Source organism: Mesoplodon densirostris, chromosome 16 (genome assembly GCF_025265405.1).
Source record: "Mesoplodon densirostris isolate mMesDen1 chromosome 16, mMesDen1 primary haplotype, whole genome shotgun sequence".
Taxonomy (NCBI): domain Eukaryota; kingdom Metazoa; phylum Chordata; class Mammalia; order Artiodactyla; family Ziphiidae; genus Mesoplodon; species Mesoplodon densirostris.
This window is the reverse complement of record NC_082676.1, coordinates 49,805,199-49,821,058: the sequence shown is the minus strand read 5'-3', so window position 1 is coordinate 49,821,058 and position 15,860 is coordinate 49,805,199. Positions and strand designations below refer to the sequence as shown.

The 15,860-nt window shown below is 46.1% G+C and overlaps 1 protein-coding gene across 1 annotated transcript in view; it reads left to right on the top strand.

The window, feature by feature from the left end:
• HS3ST2 (heparan sulfate-glucosamine 3-sulfotransferase 2) overlaps positions 1-14,529 on the top strand; it is a 94,437-nt gene extending 79,908 nt beyond the window's left edge. The window contains exon 2 of the mRNA XM_060078483.1: positions 13,911-14,529. Coding sequence (XP_059934466.1) covers positions 13,911-14,529 — 619 coding nt within the window. The remainder of the gene's footprint in view (positions 1-13,910) is intronic.
• Positions 14,530-15,860: the final 1,331 nt, after the last annotated feature.

The window sequence follows — 15,860 nt, the reverse complement described above, 5'->3', positions numbered from 1 at the left end:
GAGTTGAGGATGAATGTGAGGTGAGAAAGTAGAACCACTGAGCTTTTTTGGGCCTCTCACTGCTGTGGCCTCTCCCGTTGCGGAGCACAGGCTCCGGACGCACAGGCTCAGCGGCCATGGCTCACGGGCCCAGCCGCTCCGCGGCATGTGGGATCTTCCTGGACCGGGGCACGAACCCGTGTCCCCTGCATTGGCAGGCGGACTCTCAACCACTGCGCCACCAGGGAAGCGCAGAACCATTGAGCTTTATTTCATGAACTTTGGGAAGAAGAGGAGATATATAGGGCTGTAGCAGGAGAGCATGAAGGGACAGATGATTGGCTTTTTGAAAATGAGAAAGACAAACACTACGGCACAGTAACTATAGTTACTGATACTCTAGAGCATATTTGGAAGTTGCTAAGAGAGTAGCTCTAACAAGCTACTAGCTCTTCATCACAAGGAAAAAAGGTAACTCTGTGTGTAAGTCTGTGTGGTGATGGATGCTCACTAGACTTATAATGGTGATGATTTCACAATATATATGTATGTTGAATCATTACATTGTACACCTGAAAGTAATATAATGCTATGTGTCTTTTATATCTCAATTTTTAAAAATAACTGAATAAATGAAAGAACAACAAAAAAAGAAAAGACTGAAATGAAAGGGGGAAAATTAAGTAGAGAAAGAGGAATCCATTGACGGCTGGGTACAGTGCTTTATGGTGTACATGGGCCCCTCATGTGTTCATCCACCTTAGACCTCACAGCAGCCAGGGGAAGCCCACCTTCTCATCATCCACCTGTTGCTCTGAGGAAACTACTATGAAAGTCACAAGGCCAGGAAATGGAAAAGCTGGGCCTCCAATCTGGGTTTTCTGAATTCACATCATCTACAGTTCGTCATCCAATATCCATTAGCCAATTCCATTTAGTGCATAAACATTCACTGACTATGCAATTCATGCCAGGCTGGCCAGGACCTGGCTACTCAACCTGTGGGCCATGGACCAGCCTGTCAGCCTCACTGCAGAGCCTGTTAGAAATGCAGAATCTCGGCCCCCTCCCTAGACTTATAGAATCAGAATCTGCCGTTCCACAAGACCCCCAGGTGATACAAATGTGCCTCCAAGTGTGAGAAGGGCTGACTTAAGGGACCCATTCCCAGGGAAAAGGGAGTGTAGGCTTAGTGTGGGGAAGGAGCTAAGCCCAGACAGTGAGAGAAGGTGAGAGACCCAGAGTTACCAACAGAAGGTGCCCTGCTAGTGTCCCCATGGTCAGGCCAGACTAGCCCGATGGCACCTGAGAAATTGAGGTCCAGTTGCCTGGAAACTTACCAGAACTGTACGTGCAGCAGCAAAATCCATTCATTCAACACCCACGGTCACCCTTCCTCCTTTCCGAGCCAAGATTCCGGAGAGCAGAGCTGTGCATTTCCGGCCTTCCATATCTTTGCTTCTCACCCACACCCCAGCTCCTCCAGACACACTTCCTCCCCCTCACTCCTCAAAACTGTTTCCATGCAGGCTATCTTCTCCCTAAACAATATCAGTGGAGATTTTTTAACATAGCTTTTTATTAGCTAGTTTTTTTAACTACAAATGATGCATGCTCATGGCAAAGGAAAAGAAATCCAATGAGTGCAGAAAGATGAAGGTGAAAAAAAAGTCCACTCTATACCATGGGCCATCCAGGTCCCCCAAGGTGATCACTGCTAACAGTTTACTGTGTATCTTTTTAGAGATGGTATATGCATATCCATACTGGCATCTGTGTGTATATTTTGTATGTAAATAGGTGCATATTGAACTCACTGTTCTGCATCTTGCTTTTTTTTTCACGTAAGAATACATCTTGGACTCCTTTTTGTGTCAATATCTATAGAACCAGCTTATTTTTTTAACAGCCGCAAAATAAGCTATTGTCTGGCTTTATTTAACCAGCTTCTTACCAACAGACATGTAGGTTGTTCTGGTCTCTTTCTGCTGCAAACAGTGTTTCAGTCATTAGGTCAATGCCAGCTGCTGTAACAAACAAACGCCAAGAGAAAAGTGTATGTCTTGCTCATAGTAGTCCAAGGGGGTTGTTTTACCAATTATAAGGGGTCTTCATGCCCCTTCTATCTTTTGGACCTTCTAGGGCCTCAGAGTTCTCTGCATTTAGCTAGTAGATGGAAAAGAAAATGAAAAGGACACACCCACTTTGTAAGCACCTGGGTCTGGAGGTAACACACATAGAACCAGCCACAAGGCCCCACCTGGATGCAGGGGGTGCTGGGAAATGTAGTCTGTGGCTGGGCCACCACCCTCTAGAGACAGAGCTACACTATGGAGTGAGGGGCAGGGATCTTTGGTGGACACCTCCCCATCTCTGTCACAAATGCTGCAACAAACATTCTTACACACAGGTCTTTACACACTTGCACAACTAAATTTCCAGAAGTGGAATTGCTGGGTTAGAGGGTGTGTGCATTTTACATTTGGGTAGATAATATCTAATTGTCCTCCTAAAGATGCATTGATTTACACTCCCTCCAATATTGGCAAGTACTTAGTTCTACACGCTCTTGCCAGCAATAACAGTTATAATTTTTTAAAGTATATTTTCCAGTCTTATAGGTGAACAATATGATCTCATCTTAGTTTTAATTTGCATTTCTTTAATTTTAAGAGAGATGGAGTATCTTTTCATGTATTTATTTCCCATAGGTAGCTCTTTTGCTATTAACTTTTCACAGCCTGTGTTCCTTTATTCAACCAGCTGGCTCTTTTTCTTATTAATTTGCAAGAATTTTGAAAAAATATATAAAACATACAAACACATATATAGATAGTAAAAATATATGAAATCATCCTTTGTTTCCCTATCTTATATGCTGCAAATATTTTTCCAGTGAGTCATTTCCCTTTATTTTATTTATGGTATTTTTCCATCCCAGAGACTTCCATTTTTTATGTATCTAACTTTTCAGTCTTCTCCTCCATGAGTTTTGTCTCATGCTTAGAAAGGCTGTCCTCGTGCCAAGGTTAATTTTATATTCTCATGTTTTCTTCTAGTGCTAGAGTCACACTTGCTTGAATCCAGATTTTGCAACTTGCTGCATCGCTTTTGTGACTGACTTTAGTTCCCTGTGTCCCAGATTCCTCAGCCCATAAACAGGAATAGTGAGAGTGCCGGCCTCGGGGAGTTAATATGAAGGCTGAGGGTGGTGGTTCATACACAGAGCTGAGAACCACATCTGGCCCTCGGTCACTGCGCAAGAAATGTTAGCTGTGAGCTTGTTTACATCGAAGGCATCAATGACCCCGGCTCAATCACCTCCGGCTGCTATAACAAAAATGCCATAGACCACGGAGCTTAAATGACAGAAAGCTATTTCTCACAGCCTGGAGGTTGGAAGTCCAAGATCAAGGTGCCAGCCGATTTGGTTCCCAGTGAGGACTCACTTCCTGGTTTATGGACGGATGCCTTCTTACTGTGTCCTCACGTGGCAGAGAGGGAGAGATCATCTCTCCCGTGTCTCTTCTTATAAGGGCACTAAGGCCTCCATGCTCAGGTCCTAATTACTCCCACAGGCCCCACCTCCAAATACCATCACACTGGGAGTTAGGGCATCAGCGTATGAATTTGGGATGGGGATGGGGGGAACACATTCAGTCTGCAGCAGACTATATGTATGGCTGATGTATGCTGTGTGTATGCACCATAATGATTTGATATATGTTTACATTGTGAAATGATTTTCACAGTCAGGTTAATTAACATATCTATCACCTCACATAGTCACCATTTTTGTACGTGTGTGGTGAGAACACTTTAGACCTACCCTCGTAACAGATTTCAAGTATACAACACAGTATTGTTAACTGTAGTCACCAGGCTATGCATTAGATCCCCAGAACTTATTCGTCTTATAACTGAAAGTTTGTACCCTTTTTCTAACGTCTCCCCATTTCCCCACCCCACATGCCAGCCCCTGGCAACCACCATTCTACTCTCTGGTTCTATGAGTTCGACATACAGATTCCACCTGTAAGTGAAATCATGTAGTATTGATATCTGTCTTTCTGTGCTTGGCTTATTTCACTCAGCCATAAAAAAGGAAGGATCGCCTGCCATTTGTGACAACGTGGATGAACCCACATGACATTATGCGAAGTGAAGTAAGCCGTGTGCCCATTTCTTCTGATTAGCAAGTGGGAGAACTCTAACTCAGGTCTCTTTGATTCCAACTCCTATACTCACAACCAGCTGCTAAAGTAGCCCACTGCCCTCCGAACAGCTCTAGGATATATCAGGCAAGGAGGATCCCTTTCTTGTCTCCACTGGTCACGTGGCGGGACTCAAGACAAATTCCATAATGCACAAAGAATGGATGAAAGAATAGGTGTCACTGGGGGGACTTCCCTGCTGGTCCAGTGAAAAAGAATCCTCCTTACAATACAGGGGATGCGGGTTCAACCCCTGGTCAGGGAACTATGATCCCATACGCTGCAGGGCAACTAAGCCCATGCACCACAACTACTGAACTCGTGCCCTTCAACTGGAGAGCCTGCATGCCACAAACTACAGAGCCTGCATGCCACAACTAGAGAAGAGCAAACCCACACGCCACAACTAGAGAGAAACTCGAGCAAGGCAACGAAGAGCCCACGTGCCACAACAAAAGATCCTGCATGCCTCAATGAAGATCCCGCATGCCGCAACTAAGACCCGATACAGCGAAAAATAAAATATAATAAATAAATAATAAATCTTAAAAAACAATGAATAAGCGTCACTGGCGAAACTTGCACTAGAAGAGGCAGGCAAGGGGTTACTCTGTCTTCTCACCATCACCCTGAGGGACATACCAGAGCCTGGACCAGCTGTGGGTTTACGCTCCAGGGAAGGGACTCTGCCCCGACACCTACATCAACTTCCCTTCTTATAGGGCAGGGGCGAGAACAGCCTTGTCAGCTGGGGGGGACAATCAAACTACGAGGACACCAGGTAGGCTGGGCTGAGGTGCCAGCTGTATACAGAAGTTATTAGGGAAAGCCAGCTGTCCAACCCCTGGGGGCCTTGATGACTGTCAGAGACTGGGTTCAGGCATGGCCCCTCCTGGCAGAGGAGGAAGCCACCAGCCCTAGTGGGAAGCCAAGTTCAGTGCAGCCCCTCACACTGAGAAAAGGGAACCACCTTACCCCTGGGGTTTACAAGACTGTTAACTCCTTGAGGACAGAGACTACACCACGCCTGTCTTTGTATCCTGGCATACAGCAGGTGCTCAATAAATCCTTGTCCAATGAATACATGAATGCATACCAAGCACAGGACAGGCCTTGTTGATAGAAATGTGACAGTGGTGATCCCTGCCTTCCGTGACCTAACACTCTAGGGTGGACAGATGCAGATAATGTGTAAAACATGGGATGTGTCTGTAGTGACTGCCATGGAATCACAAGGGTAACAAATTGCCTAACTCCTGGGAAGGGGGAAATAATAAGGGCACAGTCAGGGAAGTCTCCCTGGTGGAGGTGATGAGGAACTAAGAGCTGAGAGATGAAGAAGTTCTGCCTGATAGGCTACAGAGCCTTCCCCCAGAGGGCAAAACATGTCAGAGGTCCCTTAGCATGAAAAATGCAGTGTCGGGGGAGAACCCTGAATAGTCCAATCTGACCAGAGCCCAGGGTGGCTGTGGGCTGGATCAAGATGAGCCACATAAATCCTGTTTAGGCCTTTATCCTGTGAGCAGTGAAGAATTATTGATGGGGTTCAGCCTGGGACTCAGCAGTTTCCTCCTGGGTCACATCAATGTAAGGATTTGGGGCTGTGGACTTGGAAGGAGGAGTTGCCACGATGCTGGAGGGGCCTCATTTCTACGCTCATAGGTGCTGTGCCTGCGCTCAGCCATGTAGCGGGTGAGCAGGCTTAGCAGGTTTAGTTTAGTTTAGTTTGGTTTTGTTTTAACATCTTTATTGGAGTGTAATTGCTTTACAATGGTGTGTTAGTTTCTGCTGTATAACAAAGTGAATCAGCTATACATATACATATATCCCCATATCCCCTCCCTCTTGCGTCTCCCTCCCACCCTCCCTATCCCACCCCTCTAGGTTTAGTTTTAAGAACGAGTTTCTTGCAAGAAAGCCTTTTCCCTCCTCTTCCGCTCCTAATTATCCCTCTGGAGGCTGCAATTATTTTTTTTCAAGGAGCCTGGTTGCCCAGCTAGGAGCTAATAAATCACTGAAGTCCCCCAGGCAGCCAGGCCTTTTAGAACACATACACAGAATGTACAGATTTAGCAGGAAATGAAATCTTCCAGAGAACCCTATCAGTGATAATCAGGGGTGTGCCGGCCCTGCTCAGAGGCCCCGCACAGCACGTCCCTCTGTGGACAGTGGAGCCACAGGAGCTGTCTCTGTCCCACTGGGTGGGTCAGAAAATGCCATTTCCAGAGAGCCTCAAGCTGACAAGTGAGTGTTTGGATTTTGTGTGTGTGTGTGTGTGTGTCTTTTTCGGTAAGGGCCGCAGAACTCTGTGATTTTTCCCTTAGGGAGAAGGTAAAATACAGACTTTTGTGCACACATCTCCACCGGCACACACAAATATGCTTCTTCCTCGTTGTTCCTAGACTTGGGAACCAAAACCTTGCCTTTCTATTTTTTCTCTTCAGCAAATATTGACTACGCCCCTACTAAGTGCCAGCCATCTCCTAGGTGCTGAGAGCACAGCCATGAACAAGACAGACACCAACACTCTTCTTTTGGAACTTCCAATCTATGGTTGGGGGCAGGGGTGGGCAGAGACATCCATCAAATAAACATATAACATCTTAGGTAGTAATGAGCGCCATCGTGTTACTTATGAGGGTGCTTTTTATTAAGGCTGTGCTTCCCAAGCTTCTCTGAATATGAGTCCTGGGGCAGGGGGGTTGTTAAAAATGTAGGCTCCTGGGCTGCACCCCAAACCCACTGAAGCTGAATGTACTGGGACTCTTTAAGGCGCACCCCCAGGTGATACTCCTGAGCTACCATATTGAAGGCTATGCGGCTAAAGGAACATGCAGTCCTCAACCGTGGTTCTTAGCCCTGGGGGGCCCACTGGGATCATCTGAAGAGTTTTAAAGTTGCAGGTACCAAGGCCTCTGTGCCCACCCAGAGATTCTTAATTAATTAGTCTGATGTGGGGTTATTTACATGTTTCCAAAGCCCTCCAGGTGGCCCCAGAGTCCAGCTTGACTTCCTCAACTCCTCCTCTCCCAGCCACACTACAGGTGACCGCAGCCCTGTCCTCTTTCAACATTAGAGGGAGCCTTGGGCAAAGGACAGAGTGCAGATGGCAAAACAGAAATGGCACAAGATGTGTTCCTTTCAATCTCATTTTACCATCTTATATTGGGAGGTTTTTTTCTGTTTTTGTTTTTTTTTAGTGGTACGCGGGCCTCTCACTGTTGTGGCCTCTCCCGTTGCGGAGCGCAGGCTCCGGCCGCGCAGGCTCAGTGGCCATGGCTCACGGGCCCAGCCGCTCCGCGGCATGTGGGATCTTCCCGGACCGGGGCACGAACCTGTGTTCCCTGCATCGGCAGGCGGACTCTCAACCACTGCGCCACCAGGGAAGCCCTATTGGGAGGTTTTGATTGAAGCAGAGCTTGGATTCCCCTCAGCCTGTGAGCCTGAGCACGTGTGGCCATGATGAAATTTTTTTTTTTTTTTTTTTTTGCGGTATGCAGGCCTCTCACTGTTGTGGCCTCTCCCGTTGCGGAGCACAGGCTCTGGACGCGCAGGCTCAGCGGCCACGGCTTACGGGCCCAGCCGCTCCGCGGCATGTGGGATCTTCCCAGACTGGGGCACGAACCCGCGTCCCCTGCATTGGCAGGCGGACTCTCAACCACTGCGCCACCAGGGAAGCCCTATGATGAAATTTTTTAAATGGCACAGTGATCCCCTCGCCCCAGGACTATCTGCTGGAACCTTCCTCTGCCCAAGACCAGAATGCCAAGAAAAGGCCAAGCTTCATAAAGTAAACACTGGTAACTTCTGAGGACTCGAGGTAACCTCTGAATAGGCACCTACCTTTGACACTGGATCTTTGATCAATTTATTGAGTACCTATGTCATGCCAGGTATTGTGCTAGGAAGGCAAAAAAGAACGAGAAACACACCCAAGATGCTGATGATCTGTGGAAATAAATGGATGCATACCTAGTAAGTTCTACACAGTGGGGTGAGGTCTTAGTAGTCGGATGCAGGAAGTGCCGAGAAATTACAAGGAAGGGTTCACAGAGTATATGACTTTTCCTTTGGACTTGGAAAGATGAGTAGACATTCACCAGGGTGAAAGAGACAAGAGAGATGATCAAGAGTCTTAAAAAAAAAAAACAACTCAGCAAGTGCAAAACATATGAAAGAGCAGGATGTGTTTGGAGAGTGGATTTTGTGTCCGGCATAGTATAAGCATCAGATTGCCAGGAGGTGGCAAGAGATAAATTCTGGAAAGGTAGGCAGCAGCCTTGAGTACCAGGTCAAGGAATGTGGGCTTTCTTCAAAAGAATAACTGATGGTTGACAAGATTGGATTTGCTTGAGAAGGAGTTCCCTGGTGGACACAGACTGCAGAATAAATTGAAAGGGAGAAGAGAGTAGAAGCATGGAGGTTAGAGAAAAATCTGTTGTCAGAGGAACAGAGAGCCTGAGGTGTATGAGTGCTGGGGGAGGGGGAGGGGGAAACTTGAGAACTTACAAGAACGACAGAATTAGATGTGAGAAGGAGTCAAGAATGACTGACGTTTTTCTGCTTTGTGAGTGGATTCACAGTGATATCACCTACACAAACAGGCAAAAGAGAGAAGTGAGCTTGGAAGGAAAATAGTGAGTTCAGTTGTTGAGATGAGGTGTCCACTCCACAGACAGTTGGACGTTCCAGTCCATAGTGTGGGAAAGCTGGAGCTGCAGTTACAGGCTTCTGAGGAGTCGACAGCTCCTGGGCAGTGCTAATGGCTGGGGAAGGAATGAGGTCATCCAGGAAGATCATGTAGAATAAGAGAAGTGGGAGATAGACTCCTGGGAAGGTTCCCAGTGGTTTGGAGAGAGTTGAGAATGTGAAAAGGGATGAGGGCTTCATTGCATAACTCGATTAAGTTGTTGGCTGCATGTAACCTCAGAAATATTGATGGAGACTTGACTTGTGCCATGGCTGTGGTAGACTTTGCAGCTGTAGATGCAAATAAGGTACACCTGCCCTCCCTCATGGAGTTTATAATCCAGTAGGGGTGAGTGTAGCTTCCACAGAGAGGAAGCCAAGTTGTGTAAGACACGTTGGAGTTCTTGGGTTGCAAACAACAGAAACAGACTCTACTTTAAAGTAGTCCAGAAACAAACAAACAAATTAGAAGGATGTGCAGTAACTCACAGAATACAGAGGAGAGTGGGAAAACCAGGTCTCAGAAAGGGCAAGAACCCAGAGAGCTGAAGGGATTTGGTAAAAGAAACCGATAGGGAGGCTCTTCCATGCTCCTGTGTCTGGTTGGAAGATTCAGTCCACTTTCAGTCTTTATGATACATTTTTGTCTTTATGAGACAATTGGCACTAATTAGCCTAACTTCAGTCATGCACCCTCCCCTTGGCCTGCTAAGATGTTATCTAAAGAAGGAGTGGTGGTTCCTTAAAAAAAATCTGGGAGCTGCTACCAGATGTGGTGGAAATTGTTGCTTAGCAGGTTAAAATAACAGATGGGAGGTAAGTCCAAACGATGAGTGTTAGAACATTCTTTCAGTAATTTTTGCAGAGCTACACAGAAAAGAAAGGACGCTGAAGCTTAAAAGGGTTACAGGGTGAGAGAAAAGTTCAGCTGTTTGTTAGCAGCTGGAAACAAATCAGCAAAATTTGAACAATGACATGAGGAGGAAAAATGAGCCTTAAGGAAAAGCCTAATGCCCCCTTCCCACCATAGAGCAGGGAGGTGTGCGTCCATATGGTCTCCTTGTACATTATCATCCCACAGGTCTCCTGTACTCTATTCCAGTGACCGAATGAGAAATAAATATATAGGGGTGGCCTTTGGTGGGATAGAGAAAATTTGGAGTACGCGTTTGACTCATGACGTGATGACCTTGGTGTGATGTTATTTACAGCCTGGTGTTTGTATCTTCCTTAGTACCTGTAATTTGGTTTTGTAGCTGATATGCCTATTAGGAATTAGAAGGGTGGAACTTCACTTCAGTGCACAGCTGGGGGAATGATGTGACACTCTGAAGATCCCTGGAATTGGTCAGAATTTCCCAAACTGGTAACAGAAAGAGGTGTCAATTGGTGCTCCTGGCAAAAGTTCACAGTTCCTTGGCCACATAAGCTTTGGAAATGCTGCACCTTCAATTCCTCTCTTGGATGTTCTTTAGCGTATTAAAGGATGTTGCAAAGAGAGACTTCCTTGATGGTCCAGTGGTAAAGAATCTGCCTGCCTTACAATTCAGGGCACTTGGGTTCGACCTCTGGTCAGGGAACTAAGATCCCACGTGCCATGGGGCAACTAAGCCTGTGTGCCACAACTACAGAGCCCATGTGCCCTGTGCACCACAACTAGAGAGAAGCCCGTGCCACAACTAGAGAGAAGCCTGCGCACCGCAACAAAAGATCCCGCATGCCTCAGTGAAGATCCCGCATGCTGCAACTAAGACCTGACGCGGCCAAAAATAAATTAAATAATTAAATAAATAATAAATAAACCTTTTTTTAAAAAGGGTATTGTGAAGAAATCTGTTTAATGGCTTATCAGGTCAACTTCTTGTGTGCAGATATCAATAACCCCCATGAAGTTTGGAAAGTCCTTAAGTTTAAATGCACTGTCACATATATGTAATTTCATCTACTCTTGTCATACAGGCCAAAACCTCCTTACAATGTATGCCAAGGTCATAAAATATTACAGGAAGATGTCTAAGAAAATCCAGCCAAAGAATTCTATTCAAGTACACCTGTGATTATTTGCCAAGAATGATATCCAACTTAAAAAATGGCCTTCTCAGTATTAATAAATACTATAAAGTTTCAACCCATAAGGGTGCATGATAGACTCTGGGCCTAGAAGCAAAATATCCGTCGTATCAGCTTATCAGCTGCAAAGAGAATTTGAAGATTCAAGGGGATAATGGGTAGATTTGCAGGGAAGGCAGTAGGGGAAGGCATCTGACAGCACAGGTGGGCAGGTGAGCCCTTGCCTACCTTGTCTTCTGAGATTAGTGGGAGGGGTTCAGGATGGATAATAGTCACTTTCAAGGTGAAGGAGAGGAAGACTGAAGGAGCGGAGGGGTGGCAGCTTATCCTTTTCTAGAGTAGTGGGAGACTAGTTGTGTGTTAGGGTGGTTGAGTATGGTTGAGAGTTTATGGTGAGAATTTGGAACACTTACTATGAGGAATGATGGGGGCGCTGTAAAGACAAACATAAAAGATTATTGAGCAGTGTTGAGGGCTCAATTTAAGCTAGAGGTAATAAATACATAAAGGAGAAGCAATCCTCTGTCAGGATCAGCAATTTTCTCTACTGCTGTTTGGCAACACAAAGACAGAATTAGAAAGGATGAAAAGTTGGCAAGATGCATTATTAGAGATTGGAAGAGCAAGTACTACAAAGAAATTAATGATGATGATGATGATGGTGATTAGGGTTAGGGTTAGGGTTAGATGTGAAGATGATGCTATTGAAATGATTGCTCACTGGGTCCAGAGAAGGTTTAGAAGAAAGTGAAATCAAGAATATCACAGATGAATCTGAAGATCGGGTATCAATACAATGAATTTGAAACCGTGGTAAAGGTAGAAAGAAAGAAGGTTGTAGTCTGTGTTTGTATCCTGTGGCCGCCATAACAAATGACCACAAAATGGATGTCTTAAAACAATGGAGATTTATTCTTTCACAGTTTTAGAGGCCAGAATTTTGAAACCAAATTGTCATCAGGGTTGATTCCTCCTGGAGGCTCTGAGGAAGAATCTGCTCCATGCTACTCTCCTGGCTTCTGGTGGCTGCCAACAATGCTTGTCATTTCTTGGCTTGTAGACGTGTCACTACGTGCTCTGTCTTCATCATCACATTGCCTCCTTCTCTGTGTATCTCTTCTCTCCTTCTCTTCTTTTCTAAGGATATTCCTTACAAGGAACCCTAATCCAGGATAACCTCATCTTGAGATCCTTAATTTACTTCCATCTGCAAAGACTCTTTTTCCAAATAAGGTCACCTTCATAGGTTCTGGGTGGAGGTATCTTTTGGAGGATCACCATTCAACCCACAACATAGTCCTAGAGTGGAATTTCAGTGTAAACTTTTTCAGAATTAGGGCAATTCCAAGGATAAGACCTAAGGTATGGCCATGAGAAAGAGTTGCTAAAAGGAAGAGAAAAAGGAGATATTTGGTCAAAGAACTGTAAGGCCAGGTTACTGAAGAGAGATGACAATAGGGGCTGGGATGAAGAAGACCAGGTACCAGGTGCCTCTATTCCAGAGGGCTGTGAAGATGCATTCTGTGGGTGTTGGGAAGCCGTAGTGTTAAGAGTGGGGGAAGGATGCTGTGTTGGTGGTTCTCATCCCTACCTTCACATTGGAATCATCTGAGGAGCTTCAGAAAGGAACCCACCCCCAAATATTTTTAATCAGTTGGTCTAGGTTGGGGCTCAAACATTTGTGGGTTTTTTTTTTAACTTTCTTGGGTGATCTAATGAACAGCCAGGATTAAGAAAAACGGTTAAGTGTAAAACACAACCTTCAGAAAGAAGTAGCAGACTTCCCTGGTGGCACAGTGGTTAAGAATCCACCTGCCAATGCAGGGGACGCGGGTTTGATCCCTGATTTGGGAAGATCCCACATGCCACAGAACAACTAAGCCCGCACGCCACAACTACTGAGCCTGTGCTCTAAGCCTGCACTCTAGAGCCTGCGAGCCACAACTACTGAAGCCCGTGCACCTAGAGCCCATGCTCTGCAACAAGAGAAACCACCGCAATCAGAAGCCCGCACACTGCAACTAGACAAAGCCCGCTCCCAGCAACGAAGACCCAACACAGCCAAAAATAAAAACAAAATTTTTATTTTATTTAAGAAAAATGTAGCGACTGGGAGCCAGAGGTGTTCCCCTTCACAAGGTCCTGAAAGAGACACACCTGAGAAGGAGACATCAGCGTGTCCCACCATCCTCCCTTAAACCTTAAGCAGAACCAGGAAATTTAAAAGTAAGGGAGCAAGAGGTTGCATTAGGGCTTCCGACTGAGGTCCCAACCAGCCGGCAGTTCTGTGCTTCTTCAGTCTTATACCAAGGAGGAAAAGACATCAGAACTCATTTCTAAAACACATGTTATTCCTACAAAGCATGCCTTTCCTCCCCCCAAAAGATTTTCTTAATATATTTAGAGAAGTATCTTTTGCCAGAACAATATTCGGTGGCTTCCTTTGTATTTTTTGAATATGTAATAAACACAATAAAAATTTCAAGCAGCGTAAAAGATTACACAATAAAAAGTAATTCTCATTTATCCCTGACCTCCTGGCTTTGCTCCCACTCAAGCCCCCTCCCCAGAAGCAATTACTTTTATTGGTTTCTTGGTATCTTTCCTGAGATAAACAAGTTGTATCTTGCTTTTTTTCATTTAAGCACTAAATCTTGGAAATCATTCCATAACAGTACACGCAGATCTACCTAACTCTATTAATTGGCTATTCCATCATTTATTTATTTCACACTGATGGACATTTAGGTTGGTTCTTGTCTTAAAGCAAACTGGTAAAGACCTAAATAAAAAAAGTCAACAAGAGTTAAAGTGGGCTCTTCATCAGATGAGAGCAGGTGAGCCTCAAATGGCCCGTTGGTGAGGGGGCGGGTGCTTCACTAGGGAGCTGGGTGGAGGGAAGTGATCTCCAAGCCCCCAACAGAGCCCTGGCTGATCATGTGCGTTTCTGCCCCGCAGGAGCCTGATGCCCCGGACCCTCGAGAGCCAGATCACACTGGAGAAGACCCCCAGCTATTTCGTCACTCAAGAGGCCCCTCGCCGGATCTTCAACATGTCCCGAGACACCAAGCTGATAGTGGTCGTGCGGAACCCCGTGACCCGCGCCATCTCCGATTACACGCAGACGCTCTCCAAGAAGCCCGACATCCCTACCTTCGAGGGCCTCTCCTTCCGCAACCGCACGCTGGGCCTGGTGGATGTGTCCTGGAATGCCATCCGCATAGGCATGTACGCGCTGCACCTGGAGAGCTGGCTGCGCTACTTCCCGCTGGCCCAGATCCACTTCGTCAGCGGCGAGCGACTCATCACTGACCCAGCCGGCGAGATGGGGCGGGTCCAGGACTTCCTGGGCATTAAGAGGCTCATCACGGACAAGCACTTCTACTTCAACAAGACCAAAGGATTCCCTTGCTTGAAAAAAACAGAATCGAGCCTCCTGCCTCGATGCCTGGGCAAATCAAAAGGCAGAACTCATGTACAGATCGATCCGGAAGTGATAGACCAGCTCCGGGAATTTTATAGACCTTATAATATTAAATTTTATGAAACTGTTGGCCAGGACTTCAGGTGGGAATGAGCCATCGAGATGCAAGGGCTCTTCCACTTGTCTCTTCTGCGAGGTTTGCCCTGAGAGCCCTTGACCCTCTTCCCCCAGGGAACCCAGGCTCCAAGCCCTGTTCCCATCTCGGATTTCATCATCCTGGAACCCGGGAGCCCAGCTAAGGCCAAGAGACCAGGGGGGTCCCTGACACTAGCCCTCCCAGTCTGTCCACGCAAAGCTGATCTGCTTCTGGCATGTCCAGTCAATTCTGAATGGTTTCCCTTCAGCCCTTAAGAGGCCTTGGGAAATTGCTTTAGGAAGAGTGGGAGTACATCTTCCAATTATGGTACATATTATAAGGGATGATGGTCTGTTGCTATGAACACAGCAGTCTGTCCCTGTCACCGTCCACCCCGGAGTGGGTTTGTTAATTTTGAGAGGCATGTACCTCCCCTCTCAGCTTAAGTCTCCAAGCCACCCTGGGTGATGGATGGGGGACCAGCCTTGTCCTCCTGACCTTAGCAGCTCGTGGCGAGATTACAGAGCTGGAAGTCTCCCGCTGGCCCATCCTAGGAGACAGACCCTTTGCTGATGAAATAAACCAGTGATTTCAAAGCCTGTGGTCTCAACTCTGCTTGAACTGTCTTTGAAAACCACTCTGTGACACTCCCTGCTCCCTGTGGACAAAGGCACATAATTCTGCTGTTACGGGTACTTTCTTCACGCGAGCTTTCATGTTCAGCATGCGACAGAATCACGCTTGTCCATGTGAAATAAATATGGCTCTCTCGTGTCCTCATGGCTGGGCTTTCTCTGTCAGGCCTGGAGCACGGCGCATTCATCCAGCTCCTCCAAGCAAGATGGGGCTGCACTGGGGATGGTCTGGGAGGGCGGTGAGGGAAGAAGCAAGGGGGTGGAGGAGGGAGAAGACGAGGTTCTTGCTGGCAAAGGCTGGGGAGGTCAGTGGGGACATCCTCTTTCTGAAACATAGTCTGACAGTGTCAGCTGTCTGTTTAAGCTTTACATCTGAAGTGAAGCCAAACTAGAGGCTGACAGGACATCAGACATGTTTTTGCTTGGCCAGCATGATGTTTTGAAATAATTTCCAACATTTAAAACTTGGGAGTGTTCATATAAAAATATGGATTTCCAGCTTCTATTTTTAAAATTTTTATCAGAGTATAGTTGATTTACATTGTTGTGTTAGTTTCTGCTGTACAGCAAAGTGGATCAGTTATACGTATACATATAGCCACTCTTTTTTACATTCTTTTCCCATATAGGCCATTACAGAGTATTGAGTAGAGTTCCCTGGGCTATACAGTAGGTGCTTATTAGTTAATTTATTTTATACATAGTAGTGTGTA